We start from the raw sequence: 17,474 nt of genomic DNA on the forward strand, positions 1-17,474 counted from the left end.
GCTCTCCTTCCTAGGGGTTGGGGAGTGCTCAGTTACACAACAGGTGGGAAAGGGGTGACACAGCTCTCCGGATCCTGTCGGGCCACTGGCCCCCACCCGCTCGAAGTCCGCTCCGGGGACCCTATCTGCGGCCGATCGCTGGGGGGACCCCCACGTCGCCCCCCATCCGCCCTACCTCCCGGCCCCCTGGCACCTGGCCGGCGGTGCCCGCAGCCCCCAGCCCCGCGCGGGGCTCCCCAGACTAGCCCGGCAGGTCGCGCCCCGGGGCCGTCGGGGCGCGGAGACCCGTTCCCGTCCGGCCTCCCCGGCCCGAGAGCACACGTACTGCTATAGAGGGTGTCGATCCAGGAGAGACGCGGCAGGCCCCGGTGGCTGAGCGGCTCCATGCCCGCGGCTCGGCGCGGCGGCGGCGGCGGCGGCGGCTCCGTCAGATCGGAAACCCGACCCTCATCGCACAACAAAGGAGGGAGGGCGCGGGCGGCGGGCGGGCCGGCCGGCGGGGAGCCGGGAGGGGCGGCCAGCCCCGGAGGCCGAAGTTGCCGGGCGCGGAGTGGAGGCGGGGGGAGGCAGGGAAACAGGTAGCAGGGAGGAGCGAGGTGGAGCTGCGGGAAGAGGAGGGGAGGGCGGGCGAGCGCAGGCGAGCGCCCCCGGGAGCCCTTCCGGCCACTGCGGCCCCGGCAAGCCCGGCTGCGGATCCCCGAGCGGCGGCCCCGCAGCCCGCCCGCAGACTAGCAACTTCCCCGGGGCTGCGCGGCGGCCAGGGGCGGGGGGCGGGGGCCGCGACCAATCGGCGCTAGGCTCCCGCGCCCCCTCCCCCGCCGCAGCACGCCTCCAAACCCGGTCGGGGTTGTGGGGAGCAGCCCCAGTCCCCTTGGACGCCCAGGCGAGAGGGGCTCCAGCGGGTGACTAAGGAGTGGTCCCGCTGGGGGTCTCCGGACTGCGGCGCAGGCCCAGGCGCCTCTTCCTCCCCTCGCTGGGCTCTGCCGAATTCTGACAGCCCGCAGACTAAGTGCCGCGGGGAGACCTATGGGCCCCGCAGGGGTGACATCACCTGCCACCCCAGGATCTCTAAGCGCAGTTTCTGGGGTCGGTGCCGCCGTCAGGCCCCTCCCCTAGGCAAGCCTGGGGGGCGGCGCGGACCCGGTTAAGGAAAGCCTTGGCCGCTGGGACACTCCTTCCAAACCTTAATAACCTCATCTGTTTAAACACCCTTGACCTAAACGCAGGCCATTCTGCCCAACACACCAGAGGGCAGGGGCTGGAGAAAGGCAGGGGGCTGGGGGTCGACGAGGGTCAGTGGAGGACACACTGGAGACAGGAGAGGCTCCAGGGTCTTCATGGGTTCCCCAGGAGACTTCCTTGGGGACCTACAGTTGCAGCCCAGGAGGCATACCTTGCACGCATAATCACATACAAGTTGAGAGAAGTCTGGGGGCAAGGTAGCTTTGTGAATAGAACCTTTAGAAATGAAATTCCTGGTTAAGATCTCCCAAAAGCAGTGAAGAGTCTGTTGAGGGGGCTTTAGGCCCATCTCCCGGGACCCAAGGCAACTTTGCTGCAGATTTGGTCCTGTAGGCCTCCTCTGGCCAAAGGACTCTGAAGGGCCAGGGAGGGAGGGGAGGAAAGAGAGGGTGGGCAAGGGCAGGAGGCACTGAAGCTCCTCTCCTGAACCCAAGAGAACGGAAGCTCCATGGTACTCAGCTCTCCTTGGACCCACCCACATGGTGGCAGGGTTCTGCATCCTTCCAAACAACCACAGATCCAGTTCTGCTTGAGGGGAGGAGCAGACCCTCGCCCACAATGCTGAAAGGAAGCATGCAACCAGCCCCAGCTGGGGGTAGAGGCCTCCAACTCACAGCAGGTGAGCTGAGCCCCCAGTAGGTGCAGGGGGGAGAGCATGGAAAGCCTTCACAGGTGGCTGCAGTGGGTGTGTTTCCACTGCGAGGTAACACTGGCCCCTCCTCACATTCACTTAGCTCGCCCCCAACTCAACTCTCCTGGCTCAGACTCTGACTCTGGCTCTTGTGGCCCCTCCCTGCTCAGCTGTCACCCTCCCACTATCCCTGACTTGCACACAAGACTGGGAGGACCAAGCAGGCACCTGGAGCTTGGCAGAGGGGAGGGGGGTGTGCATCTCCAATGAGATGCTCCAGAAATAGAGCCGGGATGGGAGAGGAAGCAAATGGGCTCTCAGAGGAACCAGAGGGAGGATGGTGAGGGCGGAGGAGCAGAGAGGGGCCCAGAGCCTCTCTTCCCACGTGGGACTCTCAGAAGGCACGGAACCCAGAAGAAAGGCGGCAACAGGAGCGCAGCCCTGGGAGGCAGCAGCATGGCGCCCTCCCCAGTAACAACCAGCACCACCGAGGCAGCCTGGGCTCTTTCTGTATGCTGCAAGGATTTTCCTGATGGCCACATCCGGGCACTCACTGTCAGGAGGCCGGAGATGTATGTTTCTGCGTGAGACACATACATTTGCATACATTTTACATTTTTATCTACAAAGGCTTGAACATGCTATTTTCAGCATTTTCAAGCTAAAATGTTACAGTTGCTCTCCTTAGCATTGCCACAGTTTGCTTTTTTTTTTTTTTTTTCCCCCTACATTCTGTCCAATCCCATCCTGGACCTCCCACTCCAGAACACAATATAGGGTACAGGGAGAGAATAGTCTTGGAGGCAGTAAGGAGGAACGCTTGTAGTAATTAACGGAGATCGTCTGCGGAGCACCTGGCTTGGACCCCAGTGCTTTGCTTACAGGATCATCTCACTGCGAACCTCACTGCCATCGCAGCTCCCTGAATTTTCTAGATGAGAAAACGGAGGCACTGAGTAGCCCTCCCAGCTCTCCTCAATCCCCACACACTCGCCTCTCGCACCCATGTCCCAGGAAAGGGCAGTTACTCCAAGATGCCCCTGAAGCCATTTCTGGTGGCTTTCAGTAGATCGGTAACACCACACAGCGGGACTCTAATCTTGGCTGGGAGACAAGTGTATGGGCCTTTGAGCACCAGGGTGATTCGAGACTGGAAAAGAAGCCTCCGGATTCCTGGCACCGAGGGTGGGGAGGAGTTTGGGGAGACCCGATACCACATGCGACATTCGAGGAAGGAAGGAGTTAAGGAATCATTCTCCTCTGCATTTTGCCAAAGGTTAAGTGCTCTGCCAGCAACCCCAATCTGTCCGAGCAAGGGAGGGGCTCTCCCGTGGACAGACTGCCCTGAGTCCGCGAAGCATAGATCTGCCTTCGAACCCCAAGGCACTGAATCGCCACCCACACTTCATCCTCCAAGCCCACACGAACCATTCTCTATCCAGGTTTTTGGGTGAAATTCTCCACCGTCGCCAGCCCTCCCTCTGGCCTGTGCACAAGGCTGCTCTCAGCTCCCTACTGGCCTTGCTGACCACCTGCTCCTGCCTTACCACCCACGCATCTATGGGGGATTGAAGGGTCGACTGCCTTGCCTGTAGCACGGGGCAGTGGATGAGAGGCTGAATGAAAAGGGGATGTATCCAATTCTGAAGGCCAGCGGCCTTGCCCTTAATTCACAGGTGTGCTGCTCACTGCCTTCCCAGCAACCGACTCTTGCTTCTACCAGCCACTTAGCCAGATGGAAAAAGAAAGGGTAACTGTGTTTTTTTTTGTTTGTTTGTTTGTTTTTTTAAATTTCATTTATTTATTTGACACAGAGAGATCACAAGTAGGCAGAGAGGCAGGCAGAGAGAGAAAGAGGAAGGGAAGCAGGCTCCCCGCTGAGCAGAGAGCCCGATGCGGGACTCGATCCCAGGACCCTGAGATCATGACCTGAGCCGAAGGCAGCGGCTTAACCCACTGAGCCACCCAGGCGCCCCGGGTAACTGTGTTTTAAACCAAAACTCGGTGCTGCCGCTTTTCTTCCCTCCTCACTTAGCAATCCAGCTCCACTGTGCAGAAGAGGAAGGCCAGGAAGTCCCTGCTTCCTTGATCACCCAGAGGTCACTGCTGGTGAAAAGGATGTCCATGCACCTTTCCCCATGCTGGGGCTGGCAGGGGGCACCAGTGTGCATAGGCTGGAGGTACAGGTGAGGGTGGAGGGCCTCTGCATTCCAATTAAAAAACAAAAACAAAAACCGGACTATGATAGCCAAAAAAACAAGACTTAGTACCGTTCCTGCCAGATCCGCTCTTTAAAAGCTGGAACTGCATTTTCCCTCCCCACTGGGGTATCCAAAGCACTCCGCCCAGTAGATGACTGAGGCTCAGGCAGACTCTAAAGCAGCCATAGCCACACTGTGCCCCCAGACCAGACTCTCTGCCCAAAGCCCGACAGACGGGCTTCTAACATTATAGGTTGAATATGTAAAATGAATGACAGCTGACGTTTGCCCAGTGCTTGTTGGATGTGGGACACTGCTCTATGGGCTTCACGTAGATTATCTCCCTTAATCCTTATAATAAGCTAACAAGATAGGTACTGCTCTTCTCTCCCATTCCCTAGAAGTAGACAGGCTAAGTATTGGCCAGCTAGAAGCTGCTGACACTTAGAAATGAACTGTGATGTGTACGTCTCTGTATTGGGCTGTGATGGGTGAACAAATGAATGAACAGAATGAAGTTAAACTCGGAGAAAGACACTGAAGCCATAGTAGGAATGCAAAGCAGTGTAATTCCAGAAACCCTACCCACACACCCAACCACCCCCACCCCTGCCCACAAGCCCACCAATGATTAAGCAAAAGCAAAAGGAGAACTGCTTCTCCAAGCCACATCTACCACAACAGGGCCAATGACCCTGGACACAACCTGGATGCAATCAATCCAGTGACTATCTCCTGAACTCCAGTGTCCACTAACCCTACAGCTTCTATGCCTTGGGCCAGTCTCTAGTCTTCCCAGCTCAGTTTTCAAATCTCTGGGTGGGTGCCCTCATGGATCAGGCAGACAACTTCCAGGCTTCCTACCTGCCTTCGCAGACCATAAACTCTGCTTCCTAGCAGACCTTGCGGGGCTGTTTCTGGCTCCTTGCTTCATTTCCTTTACCTTGGTCCAGTAAAGTGGCACTGTTCCGAGGCTCACTTCCCCTACCCCTGCCACCTTGGGCCTAGAAAGCAGGAAATTCCTTAGGCGTCTGCTGGGTCATCACCTCTCAGGGACCCAGGCTTGGCCAGACAGTTCTATCCTTTGTCCTCTCCCCTACCTATCTCTTCCCAGCCTCTTACATTTCCAGAGACAGTGAGATCTATAGACAGCACAGATGAACTCAAAGCCTTCCCCAATTATTTATTTCTCCATCAAAGTTTGTGTCAGCTTGAGTCATAAATAATCTGCAGCCTTGGCAAGATGTAAACCAGAGAACAGCATTCATGCCCTTGTCGCCTCCCTCAGAATAGTGGCCGGGGAGAGGCAGTCTCTGTAGCTGGGAAGCTCCCGGCATGGCCCCACATAGTTCCCAGAGGCTCTAATGAGGCCTAGCTCCCCCAGGGCCAGCGGCCGCAGTGAGTCTAGCTTCCTGGGCTGAGGAGCTGCCTCAGATTGTATCGGGTAAGCTGCAATTTCAGGAGGGTCTCATGCCCAGCCCCTAAAGTGGCCCTCATCCAACTTGGCTCAGATTGTACCCCCAGAGGTCAACATGAGAGGCTTCCTGGAGAGTGGATCAGAGGGCTCAACAGTAGGGGGTGGAGCCCCCTTCCTAATTTACTCACCACGGCATCCCCATCAGCATTTGGAAAGAGGCCAGGAGAAGAGACGGAAGGATTCTCTAAGACCCCCAAACCCAGAAACAAAGTTCAGCGGTTCCAAGCTTCCCAGGTCCAAGAGTGCAGCAGTGGTGTGCCCCCCCTGGGGTCAGAGCTCACAGGCCAGCCCCCTGCCCTCCTGTGGCCGCCGCTCCCCTGCAGCTGGCTGTGCGTCTTGTTCTTGCAGCCAGACTTCTGCAGATGCACCCCAGCCCTGTGCTCCTCTGCCAGGAGCTGTGACGCCACCAGCCGGAGCTGGCCCAGTCCCTGTCAGGCTCAGGAATGGTCGCAGGGGCTCAGGATAGGCTGTCAAGGAGATTGGCTCCAAGAGCTGGCAGCTCAGCATTCAAGAAGGCAATGACAAAGGAGCCTCAGAGCCTAGGCAGTGGTGCTTGTCATCAGTGGTCTTGTTTTGGGGTGAACCGGACAAGTTTGCGGTATGCGGCCATGTCTCTTTAAGGAGCAGGCCTCTTTAAGGCAAGTTCCCTCTGCAGTCACTCCTGCCACCAGCAGTCCTGCGGAGGACTGCGCGGGGTTGGGGAGTGGGGGTGGCGGCTGGACCAAGGGGGAGGTGTCTCCCGAGTGCCATCTGGTGGCCCAACAGAGCAGCAACTCACCCACTAGAAGCAGTCCTGCCAACCTTGGCCACAATCCAACAGAGAAGGCTGGGAAATGCCTGAACTAAAATCTCAGCTTTGCCCACCAGATTCTGCACGGAGCTGCAGGCGACCATTGTGAGTGACCAGGCTAGGGAAGGCAGGAGGGACTCCCTGTGGGGTCAGGAGACATCAGGAGCCCCCATGAGTAGCCTGACCCATGACCATCCCCCTGAACAAAAGGGTCTCTAAGAGATTCTCAAGTGGGGGGAATTTTCCAGTGTCCCAGGCTGCCAGCTTCAGGACCTAAAGCACAGCTGTGCATACCCTGTGCCCATAAACATGGGAACTGTGGTTCTCCATCAGGGAAAGGGGTAATTGGTACCAGCCCCCAGGAAGTGTTTGCAAATGTGTAGGAGCATCTTATTTATGTATTTATTTTTGCAGGAGCATTTTAAAGCTGGAGATGTTAAACCGTCCCGAAGTGTCAATAGTGGTGACTTGGTTGGGCAGAAAAAAGGAGGGTTCTTTGGCGCGCTCACTCCTCCTGTTCTTTTCCCCGGCATTCTGCCTTTGATGTCCTCCCTAAATTTCATCTTTATAATCTTAGAGGTAGAGAGAGGAAGTGGTCTGGCCCAGGCCACCAGCACAAGGGATGCCCCTACCCAGACACTAGGTAGACACCTGTACGCCGCTTGCACTGGGCAGTCACAGCCCTTGGAAGTGGGGAGGCAGCAGCCCGTTGGGGGATCTATAGCAGACCCTTGGGAACAGCAGACAGTGTCTGAGAAGATCACAGAAGACCAGTCACCTCCTTCCCCAAAAAGACCACCCCGCTATCCTTCCCCTGTGGATGAGTCAACCTAGCGCTGGCTTTCTCTCCTGGAACTGACCCAGGGCACCCGTCTTTTACATAAGGCATCCTTTTCAGGTTCTAGTCATGAAACCTTGAGACACCTCATTTCCCCCTTCCCCAAGCTCACCGCGCTCTGTCCCGGGCTGGACGGCGCAGTCTCAGGAATCCCGTCTGGTGTCAGCAGCTGACGCAGGAAACCGACACATGGGACAGGTCTTCTAATGAAGGGTGAGTAAGAAAAGAATGAAATGTTGGCTGTGGTAGCCAAAGAAAGCCACACAACGGTCACATCTGACCGGAGTCTGTTGGTTTGAGCAGTCCCAGGCCCACAAGGCTGACGTCATCAGGAGCTGGTCCAGCTGGAGGAAACACTTTCCCAGCATCCCACAGCAACTCGAGCACTCCCCACTGTTGTCAGAATCAAGACCCACATCCTTTTGGTGGCAGACAAGGCCCTGTGGCCTGGCTCCTTACTTCCTTTCAGCCTCATCTGGCACAGTCTCTTTGCTCTCTCTTGCACTTTCAGAACTTTTGCCCAGAATGTTATTTCCAGCTAAAATGCCTGGACATCTCTTCATCTTCCCTCCAACCTTAACTTGAATATCACCTCTGCTAGAAAGCCTTCCCTAGCCACCAGACCACCAGTTTGTTTGTTTGTTTAAGATTTTACTTACTTATTTGACAGAGAGAGACACAGGGAGGGAGGGAACACAAGGATGGAGGGGGAGTGGGAGAGGGAGAAGCAGGCTTCTCTCTGAGCCGGGAGCCCAACGTGGGCCTTGATCTCAGGACCAGCCCGATGTGGGGCTCGACCCCAGGACCCTAGGATCATGACCTGAGCCGAAGGCAGACACTTAACAACGGAGCCACCCAGGTGCCTCTACTCACTGCTTGTGTAAACTCTTCAATGTCTGTCTCTCCTGCTAGACTGAGCCCCCCAAGAGGATTCAAACCATACCTCTCTTGTTCCCCACTGTAACCCCAGCACCTTAAAACAATGGTTTCAGTGGATGAATGAATGGATGGCTGAACCTGTTCCTGGTCATAAAGGCCAGGGACGTATGACGGAGTATAGACGTTTCAGCCAGCCCAGGTCCTCCAGCTGGAAAACAACTGTCTGGGCTGACTGGGATGTCGTGATGAGATGGAGGGGTCATGCTCTCTGGACAGACTCAGGGCAAACAACAGGATCCTAGAATCATATTTGGGGCAAGAGGATTGCTGCTCTAATTAATTCCTAACTGTTCACATGAAATCCCAACTAAAAACTCCCCAAAGCACAGGGCTCCCTTGCCAAGCAGTCAGCATTTAATGCTGTACTCCTTTTTACCCAATCAGATTCCAATATGGAAATGGAATAAAAACCAGGAAATGGTTCAGCCCACTAAGGGAACTGTGGTCTCAGTTCTCAGAGTCCTTCTCCTGGGCTGGTCCCAAATTTGCAATTACATTTGTTTTTAGAGGGAAGCAAACTGTAGTGCTCCTATGGGAAAAAGCAGTCCCTGGGGGCGCACCTGTCTGGTCTCTCCTGTGCTGTGGCTGGGGACAGAAGTGGAGAGTCTGAGAAATAAGACGCTACTGGACTGCAGCGACGCCGAACTCCCCAATCCCTGGGGCTGTCAGCTGAAGCTGTCACTCACTGGGTTCCAGACTCTGGTGTGCCTCCAACCAGAGAGATGGGAAATCCTGCTTTCAGCTCAGGGAGGGGAGAAGTACATGGAGACTGATTGTGGGCACCCTGTCTCTTCCCAGGACCTAGCTTGAGAGGGTCTGCAGGCTGCGTCACAGAGAGACAGACAGACAGGGCTTGGTAGGCCCTGTGGCTGCTGCTTGCCCTGAGCCATGGTGACCCCTGGGCAGGCCAAACAGCCCAGACAGTGTGCCAGACTCACCCAGTCTCCTGGGCACCTGCAAAACAGTAAGGCGGGCCTTGGGTCTATGTTGGTTCAGGAAAGTCACCCTACACTCCTAGGGTCAGTACACCAGAGGGTTAGTCCTCTAAAGCTACCTGCTAGCTTCTTCCTTGCTGCCTAGGAAGGATGTTCTGGCATAGTTAGTACTCCCAGGGTTCTTCTCTCCCCTGAAATGATGGGACCTGGTGGGAGGAGGTAGTAGTTGCCAATGATGGGCAGAGGAATAGTAATAAAGGGGATAGCAATAAACACTTACACTTATTCCAGGGCTCAGGCTGATCTAAGGACTCTGCATGTCTTAAATCACTCAATTATTGGGGCTCCTGGGTGGCTCAGTTGGTTAAGCAACTGCCTTCCGCTCAGGTCATGATCCTGGAGTCTGGGATAGAGTCCCACATGAGGCTCTCCGAGAGCCAGAGAGTCTGTTTCTCCCACTGTCCTCTTTCTCTCTCTCATACTCTCTCTCTCTCTGTTAAATAAATAAAATCTTAAAAAAAAAATCACTCAATTATTAACGTATCCCTGACTGCCCCAGAATTTATGTTTTTGCCCCTCAATATTCCCCTGCCTTCCCAACGCACTAAATCGAGCACACCACGAGTCTAGGCCCTGACTCTGCCACTAACTTGCTGTGTGAACTTGAACCTCTTTTCACTCTCTGGACCTTGCAGGGATGAAAGGCATCATGCCTATGATTCCTTGGGAGACAGATGACCAGGAAATGGTTTATAAGGGAGGGGAAAAACTTTCTCCTTTCCCACCCTCAGTTCCCCAGTATTTCAGGAAGTCCCGTGGGTTTCAAGGGCTAGAAAAGTTATTCATCCCATTGAATATTCCCTAAGCTCTATGTAAGACTGGGTTCCTCCACCCAGGATACCTGTGATAGTGGCTTTGAGACATGTCTAGAAGCCCCCAAGAGGCAAGGCAGTGTCTGGCAGGTCCAGAGAGCAGTGTGGACAGTACGTTGTGGAGGGGAAGAAGGGGTCACCACTTCTGATGACTAAATCCTTCTTGGAGGAAGTGTCATTTGAACCAGGGCCTGGAAGGACAGCTCATATTTCAATGGCAAAAATGGTGGTGGGGGGGGGGCAACAGGGCATGGAGGGGGGCAAGCATAAGCAATTATGCAGAAACGTAATTAGGCAGAAATGGGGGTAAAGAGGGGAACCAGAATGGATGCCTGGAAGAGAAGGTTCTCTGGGGATCTGGGGGAGAATACAGGCAGCTGCTAATATACTGTGTGACCTCAGCATGAATTCAGGGACACGACAGAATTTGCAGCTTTTCTCAGGCCTGTCTTTATAAAGAAGGAACATCTCTTGCCTTCAACACCAACAACAAAAGTTTGGGACTCACGTCCTGTCCCTGTGAGTCTGTGGGCAGAGGCACCCATTACCGAAAGCCCTCAGTCAGTGTGTCTCTGGGTTCCCCAATATTCACATTCCAGGCACTGTATTAGGCACACTACTTTCACCCTTTTTTCTTTCCAGGCTATTAAGGTGTGACTGACAAGTAACACTGGGTGAGTTTAAGGCGTACAGTATGATGATTTGCTGTCTGTATCATGAAAGGTGAGAAAACTGAGGTGTTCGCTCTACATCCAGCCCTCCGAATGTTCACGTCTCCATTGCCCTGGCCCTAAGTACACTCGGAACGTGTGAACACAAAATCCTTTGTGTTTTGAGCAAAGCTAGAGGCCCTGGGGGGAAGATGGCATCACATGGTGAGGTATGAGAGATGCACGTTCCTAAGGAAGGACCCTTTCCACAGAACCTCAAAGGATAAAGGCTCTGAGGAATTTCTGGGCTGGCGGGTTTGTCCCTCTGCCTCCTGAGCCCTCAGAAGCCTCGCGCTCTAGAAATCTCCTTAGATTCTTAGCCATGACTCAGATGAAACCTGGTTCCTCTCCCTGACACCCAACCCCCTCTCATGGCCCAAAGCCTTCTAGATAAGTCATTGCCCAATCCCTTACATGCCCGACTGAGTTTTTTTTCCGGGTTCCTATTTCTATCTGATTATGCAAGTTTCTTTCCTCCAGGAAGCCGCATGCTCATCACATGAGGGTAGTCACAGGTCACCAGCAAATGGGACAAGGGTGCTGGAAGGGCCCCTTTCCTGGACCCCAGAGCAGTGCGTGGTTGTTCTCCACTTCTCCCCAGGGGCCTGGGACCACCGGAGGGTGACCAGTGCAGCCCCAGGTAAGATCATGACTTGGTTTTCTGTTTCACCGGAGAGCAGTCCCCAGGGGTGGCCCCCACACCCAGGCTCTATGCCAGGCAGCCTCAACAGAAGACAGTAGCCACCACTCCATATGGGTGAGGAACAACATGGTGCCTCCCCTTAACACCAGGGGCCTCCTCCTCTGGCCCTCAGATCCCTGGCTCTTGGGGCAAATGTACACTACGGACTGTTGGAGCAGACTCATGCTAGAAGCTGCTGAGATCAGAGCCTTTGCTGTCCCTGGCTGGCCAGAGCCTCCACACTGGGGGTTCAGTTTTCAGGAGGCCCTTAGGGAAGCTGAGCTGGGGTTTGGTTTTGTTTTGTTTCTGGAGGTAAAAGGACTGCTTTTATAAAAGAAATCCCATCTGCCTCCCACCATGACTAACCACAGATGAGGAAGCAGTCAGAGAGAAGCCCGGGCCCCTGCAGCCCCTGGTTTCCTGCTGTTCTCTCTTAGAGACCACACATGGAGCTGCACACGCAAGCAGGCCACATTTCCTTCCAGGCCTACGAGGAACCTTGACTTCCTACAAAGACCACTACTGCCAACATCAGTACACGCGGGCACGTCTGTCCACAGCAGCACTTCTGCCGATTTCAAAAGGAAGAGGTCTGGCCAAGGAGAACAGGGCCGGAGACACCGACAGAAGCTGACTTCCCAGCTGGCCTGCCCGATCCTGCAAGCACAGGTGCCTGACTCCACCATAGATGCTCTATCTCCTGTGAAGACCCTAGTTCAAGGGGAGCTGGTGAAGGTGTGGAAGCTTTGCTCAGATGTGGTCATGGTCACAGACACTTGGGCAAACAAGTTCTTTCTGGGTCTGTAAGAGGCAGGGAAGAATGGGGGGACATGGACTGTGGCCAGGTCCTGCCTGAACACCCATGCGGTTGGCTCAGAAGCCACACTGCAATTAGCACCTGTCATTTGCTCACTTGTAGGCATCCCACATGTCAACGGAAGGCTGTGTAGCGAGTGTGAAGCATATAGGCTGTTTTTTTTTTTGTTGTTTTGTTTTTTTAAAGATTGAGAGCAAGTGGTTGGGGAGGGGCAGAGGAAGAGGGAGAGAGAAACTCAAGCAGTCTCAGCACTGAGTACAGAGCCCCATGCGGGGGCTTGATCTCACAACCCTAAGCTCAGACCTGAGCCGAAACCAAGAGTGGGAAGCTTTCATTGTCTGTGCTACCCAGATGGCCCTAGCTGTTTTTTTTTTTTTTAACTAGTGAGTTTTATCCGTTTTTTTTCCTTCCACAAACACATTTTTTGACAATAAAAGAGTAAAATGGGCATTAGCATTTTCCAGCTTTTTTGGGTATGGCTACAGCCAGGGTCTTTGCATAGTTACATCAAAGCAGCTCTCCAGACTGTGCTCAGAATTTCTCAGCCACTGATCTATGGCCAGTCCAGCTTTCATTCTCTCCTGTGTCCAGCAAGGCAAGCTTTACCTAAGTGAACTATAACCTCACTTGGCTCAGGGCCACCTTAGCCCCAAATACGAAGATAAGCCCCCACCCCCACGCCGCAGGGGTGGGGGGACTCTATTTCATCATCCACCTTTGGTCGCAGTACAAGTGACATGTCTCTGATTCTTGGGGGAGGGAGGAACAACACCTGCTTGTCAGCACTGCCCAGGAATACTGGCGACAAAGTCTCATCTGTAGTGTCCTTAGTAGAATCAGAACTGCTTCCGACAGGGCCTGGGGACTCTTCCTTCCTTCCTTGGGGCTGGGCCACAGCTTTGGGATTAGAACAAAGTCTGGGGATTGGCTGCATTAGCTATTAGCGACATCAGCCCTTTAGCAATGGAAACTGAGGGGGAGCGGAGGGGGATGCAAGAGAATTGTAGAAAAAAGAATTGGGTTTGAATTCACCACCCAAACCCCAATCTGTGATAGGGACAAAGTAAGCTGGGTTTGTTCTTGCAATCTCAGGAGAACTGGAGAGAGATGTGCTTATCAACCTTTTTCCACATCATGCCACAGGCAGGAAATACCGGTGTCTACACCGCTCGCTGGGACAAGCAGACCAAGAGTCTAAAACATCAGCATTTCCTCATACTTTCAACACATTCTAGAACACTGATTGGGATGCTGTGGGAGAGGGAATGGGAAGAAATGGCCCTTCTACAGTCAACCAACCTCCCGAGTGGCCACAGGCTTCCTAAGACTTTACAAGCCCCCACACTGCCAAGATAAAACCAATGGAACTCCCTCTAAGGCAGTGATCCTGGCCCCCACAGCCGATGAAAGGAAGCAGTGCCCAGGTGAATTCCCCTGTACACTCCATGGGACTGAGGCATGCTTCCCAGGACACCCTATCTGCTGGGCATGGCTGCTGATAAAACAGAGCTGACAGCCAAGAGGAGAATGCCAGACAGTTTTGCCAATCTCGTCAAAAGGTTCCTGTTTCCTGGCTACGGAGTTTGCAGGCCTGCCGGCCAAAGCAAAAACTGATTATTACTTAAGAAAAGCAGACCCACGCAGGAGTGACTCTTCTCTAGGCTGGGTTAGCCCATCCCCCCATCTCAGGTGCAGGGGGAGGGCGGGGACACCTGCTATTTCCCCTGGGCACTGCTGCTGAAAGCTCCAGCCCCCTGCAGGCTGCAGCGTCCCCCAGAGCCGCTCATGTAAGCAAGAGCTTCATGGGGCCAGTTTCTGGGCCGCTGCTACTCCGGATGCGCCATTCAATGGTCAGGATGTGGGTTCCAGAGACAGAACAGACCTGGGTTTGAGCCCTGGTGTCCTTAATTCAATCTTACCGGGACTCAGTTTCTTTCGTTGTAAGATGAGGATAGTCATGGTAACTGCCTTATCTGAGACGGCTGACATAGAACAGATGTGAAGACAGTGGGCCCGGTGCCTACTCAGTCTACAAACTCAGCACCGTTAGCTATCACCATTACGCTGCTTGAGCTTTGCACACGCGTGCACACAAACACACACACAGAGTACACCTCTCCCCCACCCCCAAGATTACAGCAAACCTTGTAAAGAGATACTGTGAGATGTGCTGAGGTTACCGAGGCCAAACCACACCCTTTTTTTCTGTGGGTGTCTCATCTTCATTGTGGAGTTAACTCATTAGCATTTTGTAAAGAGTCAAAGCAGCCCGATTCCCTCTTCAGAAGTGCAGCTGCTAGAGCTAGAAGAGGAAGATCCATCTAGAAAAATGTAATCCCTTCACTGTAAGTCAAGGCTGTCAGGCTTGAGAGAGCCAAGGGCTCCAGATTGGTAAAGGTCCTTCAAAGACCTCCGAAACAATGGAAGCTGAAAAATTCAGTTCAGAATACAATACACTTTCTTGACAAAGAGAATTTTCTCCAGGACACCAAGTAGACTGCCCTTCTTGGGCAAAAGGGAAATAGGTCTGAAGTAGCTAAGTGTGTTAAAAAAAATAAAGTAAGATATGTGGGTAATTTTATGTGAAAATTGTAAACCTTGAGAGGGGCCTGGGTGGCTCAATAATTAAAGCATCTGCCTTTGGTTCAGGACATGACCCCAGGGTCCTAGGATGGAGTCCTACGTTGGGGCTCCTAGCTCAGCCAAGAGCCTGCTTCTCCCTCTGCCCCTGCTCCTGTGCATTTTCTCTCTCTCTCTCTCTCTCTCTCAAATACATAAATGAAGTCCTTAAAAAAATTTTTTTTTGTATATCTTGGATTATCCAGAGTAAACACTATACCAGAATGTTGAACTAAGAAAAAAAAATTTCTTAGAAATTAGTATATACCAATACACACACACACACACACACACACACACACACAAATGATGAGGCCACACTTATGGGCATTTCCCTGGGAGACAAAGAGCCCAATGTCCCAACCCTTTTCTGAAGGACCTCCGGCTATGATGTACCCATTAGGGTGTGTAACACCCTCTTCATGTCTCACATATTAGCCTTTGGTAAATGTTGCATGAAATTTGATGATCCCGCTAGGAAAGGGAAGATGATTCATAATCATCCATTCCTAATCCACAGACCCTTGATGAAAGCCTGCTAGGTTTAGGGTTTGAAACATGGGCTGGGAACAGTTGGTTTGAAGACAAATGGTCCTCTCATTTAAATGACAAGGTTCCTGACGCCTGCAGAGACGGTAAATTCAGTTCTTCCTTGAGCCCTTCTAGTTCCTCCATTAGTCTGTGTGTAGCGGGTCCTGGTGAGGCCCGCGTGGGTGGGGTTTCCCACCGTACTGGCGCTCCCGGACAGCTCCCGGTGGCGGGGCTGCAAGCTCTGGCTCTCCAGACCCTGCGCTGCGGCATTTAAATGTGAAATGCAGCACCGAGGCTAAACCAGAGTTGCCTTCACCTGCTCGCATGATTAATCCAACATCACAGAAGTCCCGTGGTGGCCCGCTGCTCCAGGACCCCGGCGGGGGAGGCGGCCTCGGTTTCTGAGGTTTACGCAGTTATTGAGATGCAAATGTATTCTGGGCCTGGGGCCTAGTTTATCTTCCCTCTCAAGGGGAAGGCAGATGCCAAAACCCTCCGGGATCTGCCTACACCCCTGGCGCCTTGCGGGGTGAAGGAAGGCCCAGACTCTGCCTGCCGCGGTGAGAAGGGACCCGCCAAGGGGTGTGGCATTCGTGTGGGTCTCTCGGCGCTGCAAGCAACTAGCCGCAGACTGCGGACATTCCAGCAGGCGCTGGCTGGAGCGGGAGGGGCGAGCTCCGACTTTTTTTTTTTTTTTTAAAGAATTTTTTAAAGATATTTTTTATTTATTTGACAGAGAGAGAGAGAGATGGAGAGAGGTCACACGTAGTCAGAGAGGCAGGCAGAGAGAGGAGGAAGCAGGCTCCCTGCTGAGCGGAGAGCCCAATTCGGGGCTCAATCCCAGGACCCTGAGATCATGACCTGAGCCGAACGCACAGGCCTTAACCCACTGAGCCACCTAGGTGCCCCTAGCTCTGACCTTTTATTCAGGCTTTAAAACAAACAAATAGATCAAAGAGTTTCCGTTTCCCAGTGTCAGATCCACTGGGGAAATCCCTGGAGCAATGGAGGAATGAGCGAGAAAACAGGCGCACCTGTCCTAGGCGCCAGGCCACCGTAATTTCTCTTGGCATCTCCCCCAGCTCATCCCAGCCGGAGGTGCTGTCAGGATCTCTGGAAGTTCCCCCAGGGACACTTGGGGGAACTGTGAGAGTCCCTAGCACCTGAAAACCTTTCTTGGAAGCTCTTCAACGATGTCTTTACACAGGCCTTAAAACATCCTAGCAAAATGGAAGATCTGAAATCCAGATGAGGGTCACCTGAAATTCAATTAGGCAAGGGCTTGTTGCTCCCTCCAGTCTCCAAAAGGACAACTGCTCAAGGAGAATGTAGCAGAGTGGGAGACCCCAGGGTCCCTTACACTCCTTCAGACCGGTTTGGGTTTGTCACCACTGAGCAAGGCTCATTCTTTCTTTTTTTTTTTTTTTTAAAGATTTTGTTTATTTATCTGACACAGAGAAAGAGAGAGGGAACACCAGCAGGGGGAAAGGGAGAGGGAGATGCAGGCCTCCCACTGAGCCAGGATGAGCCAGGCTCCATCCCAGGACCCTGGGATCATGACCTGAGCCAAAGATAGACTCATACAGACTAAGCCACCCAGGTGCCCCTAGTTCATTTATTTTTTTTCAAGACTGGTGCCTCCACCTCCTGAGAAAGAGGCACTGGCTCTTTTCAAAATAAGAAACATGGGTTCAAACTAATTACCTGCGGGCCACTTGGCACATTGCCCAACTTTCTTGGGCCTCGATTTTGTCATCCATAAAATGGGTTAATAATACTAGCCTCTTGTGGCTGTGAGAACAAATGAAACAATGCACAAATGAGATAAAATATTTGTATGTGTGCCACAAAAGGACTGGAGCGATATCTTATCTACAACAAACTGTTGACTGCAGGTTCTTTCTGGAGAGAGGAGTGAAAGTGGTGGGGAGAGATGACTGGAACTGATGTTTTCTTCCAAGGACTTCAGTACTATTTACATCTTTTATATTAAAAAATACCTATATGCATAATTCAGGGACTGCTTCATGGTAGATACTCATATTAAGTTTTAAAACTGAGATCTGGGGCACCTGGGTGGCTCAGTGGCTTAAGCCGCTGCCTTCGGCTCAGGTCATGATCTCAGGATCCTGGGATCGAGTCCCATATCGGGCTCTCTGCTCAGCACGGAGCCTGCTTCCTCCTCTCTCT

At 53.2% G+C, this 17,474-nt stretch overlaps 1 protein-coding gene and 1 long non-coding RNA gene across 5 annotated transcripts in view; one reads left to right on the forward strand and one right to left on the reverse strand.

The window, feature by feature from the left end:
• The window catches only part of ABR (ABR activator of RhoGEF and GTPase), a 176,649-nt gene that overhangs the window by 131,405 nt on the left and 27,770 nt on the right, over window positions 1–17,474 (reverse strand). Inside the window, exon 1 of one of the 4 annotated variants that reach the window (XM_032321124.1) lies at window positions 5,680–5,897. The exons of 2 other annotated variants lie outside the window; for them this stretch is intronic. Coding sequence is in view for 1 of the 2 variants with exons in the window: in XM_032321122.1 (XP_032177013.1) it covers window positions 326–386 (61 nt within the window). In the remaining variant the exon portion in view is untranslated. Of the gene's footprint in view, window positions 1–325; window positions 728–5,679; window positions 5,898–17,474 lie in introns of those variants that run through there. One more of the 4 variants, XM_032321122.1, reaches the window with a different exon arrangement.
• LOC116577621 lies at window positions 508–3,594 on the forward strand. The gene is made up of 3 exons (XR_004280554.1): window positions 508–578; window positions 1,677–1,861; window positions 3,550–3,594. It is a non-coding gene; the product is annotated as an uncharacterized LOC116577621 (long non-coding RNA).

This window comes from Mustela erminea, chromosome 18 (genome assembly GCF_009829155.1).
Source record: "Mustela erminea isolate mMusErm1 chromosome 18, mMusErm1.Pri, whole genome shotgun sequence".
Taxonomy (NCBI): Eukaryota; Metazoa; Chordata; class Mammalia; order Carnivora; family Mustelidae; genus Mustela; species Mustela erminea.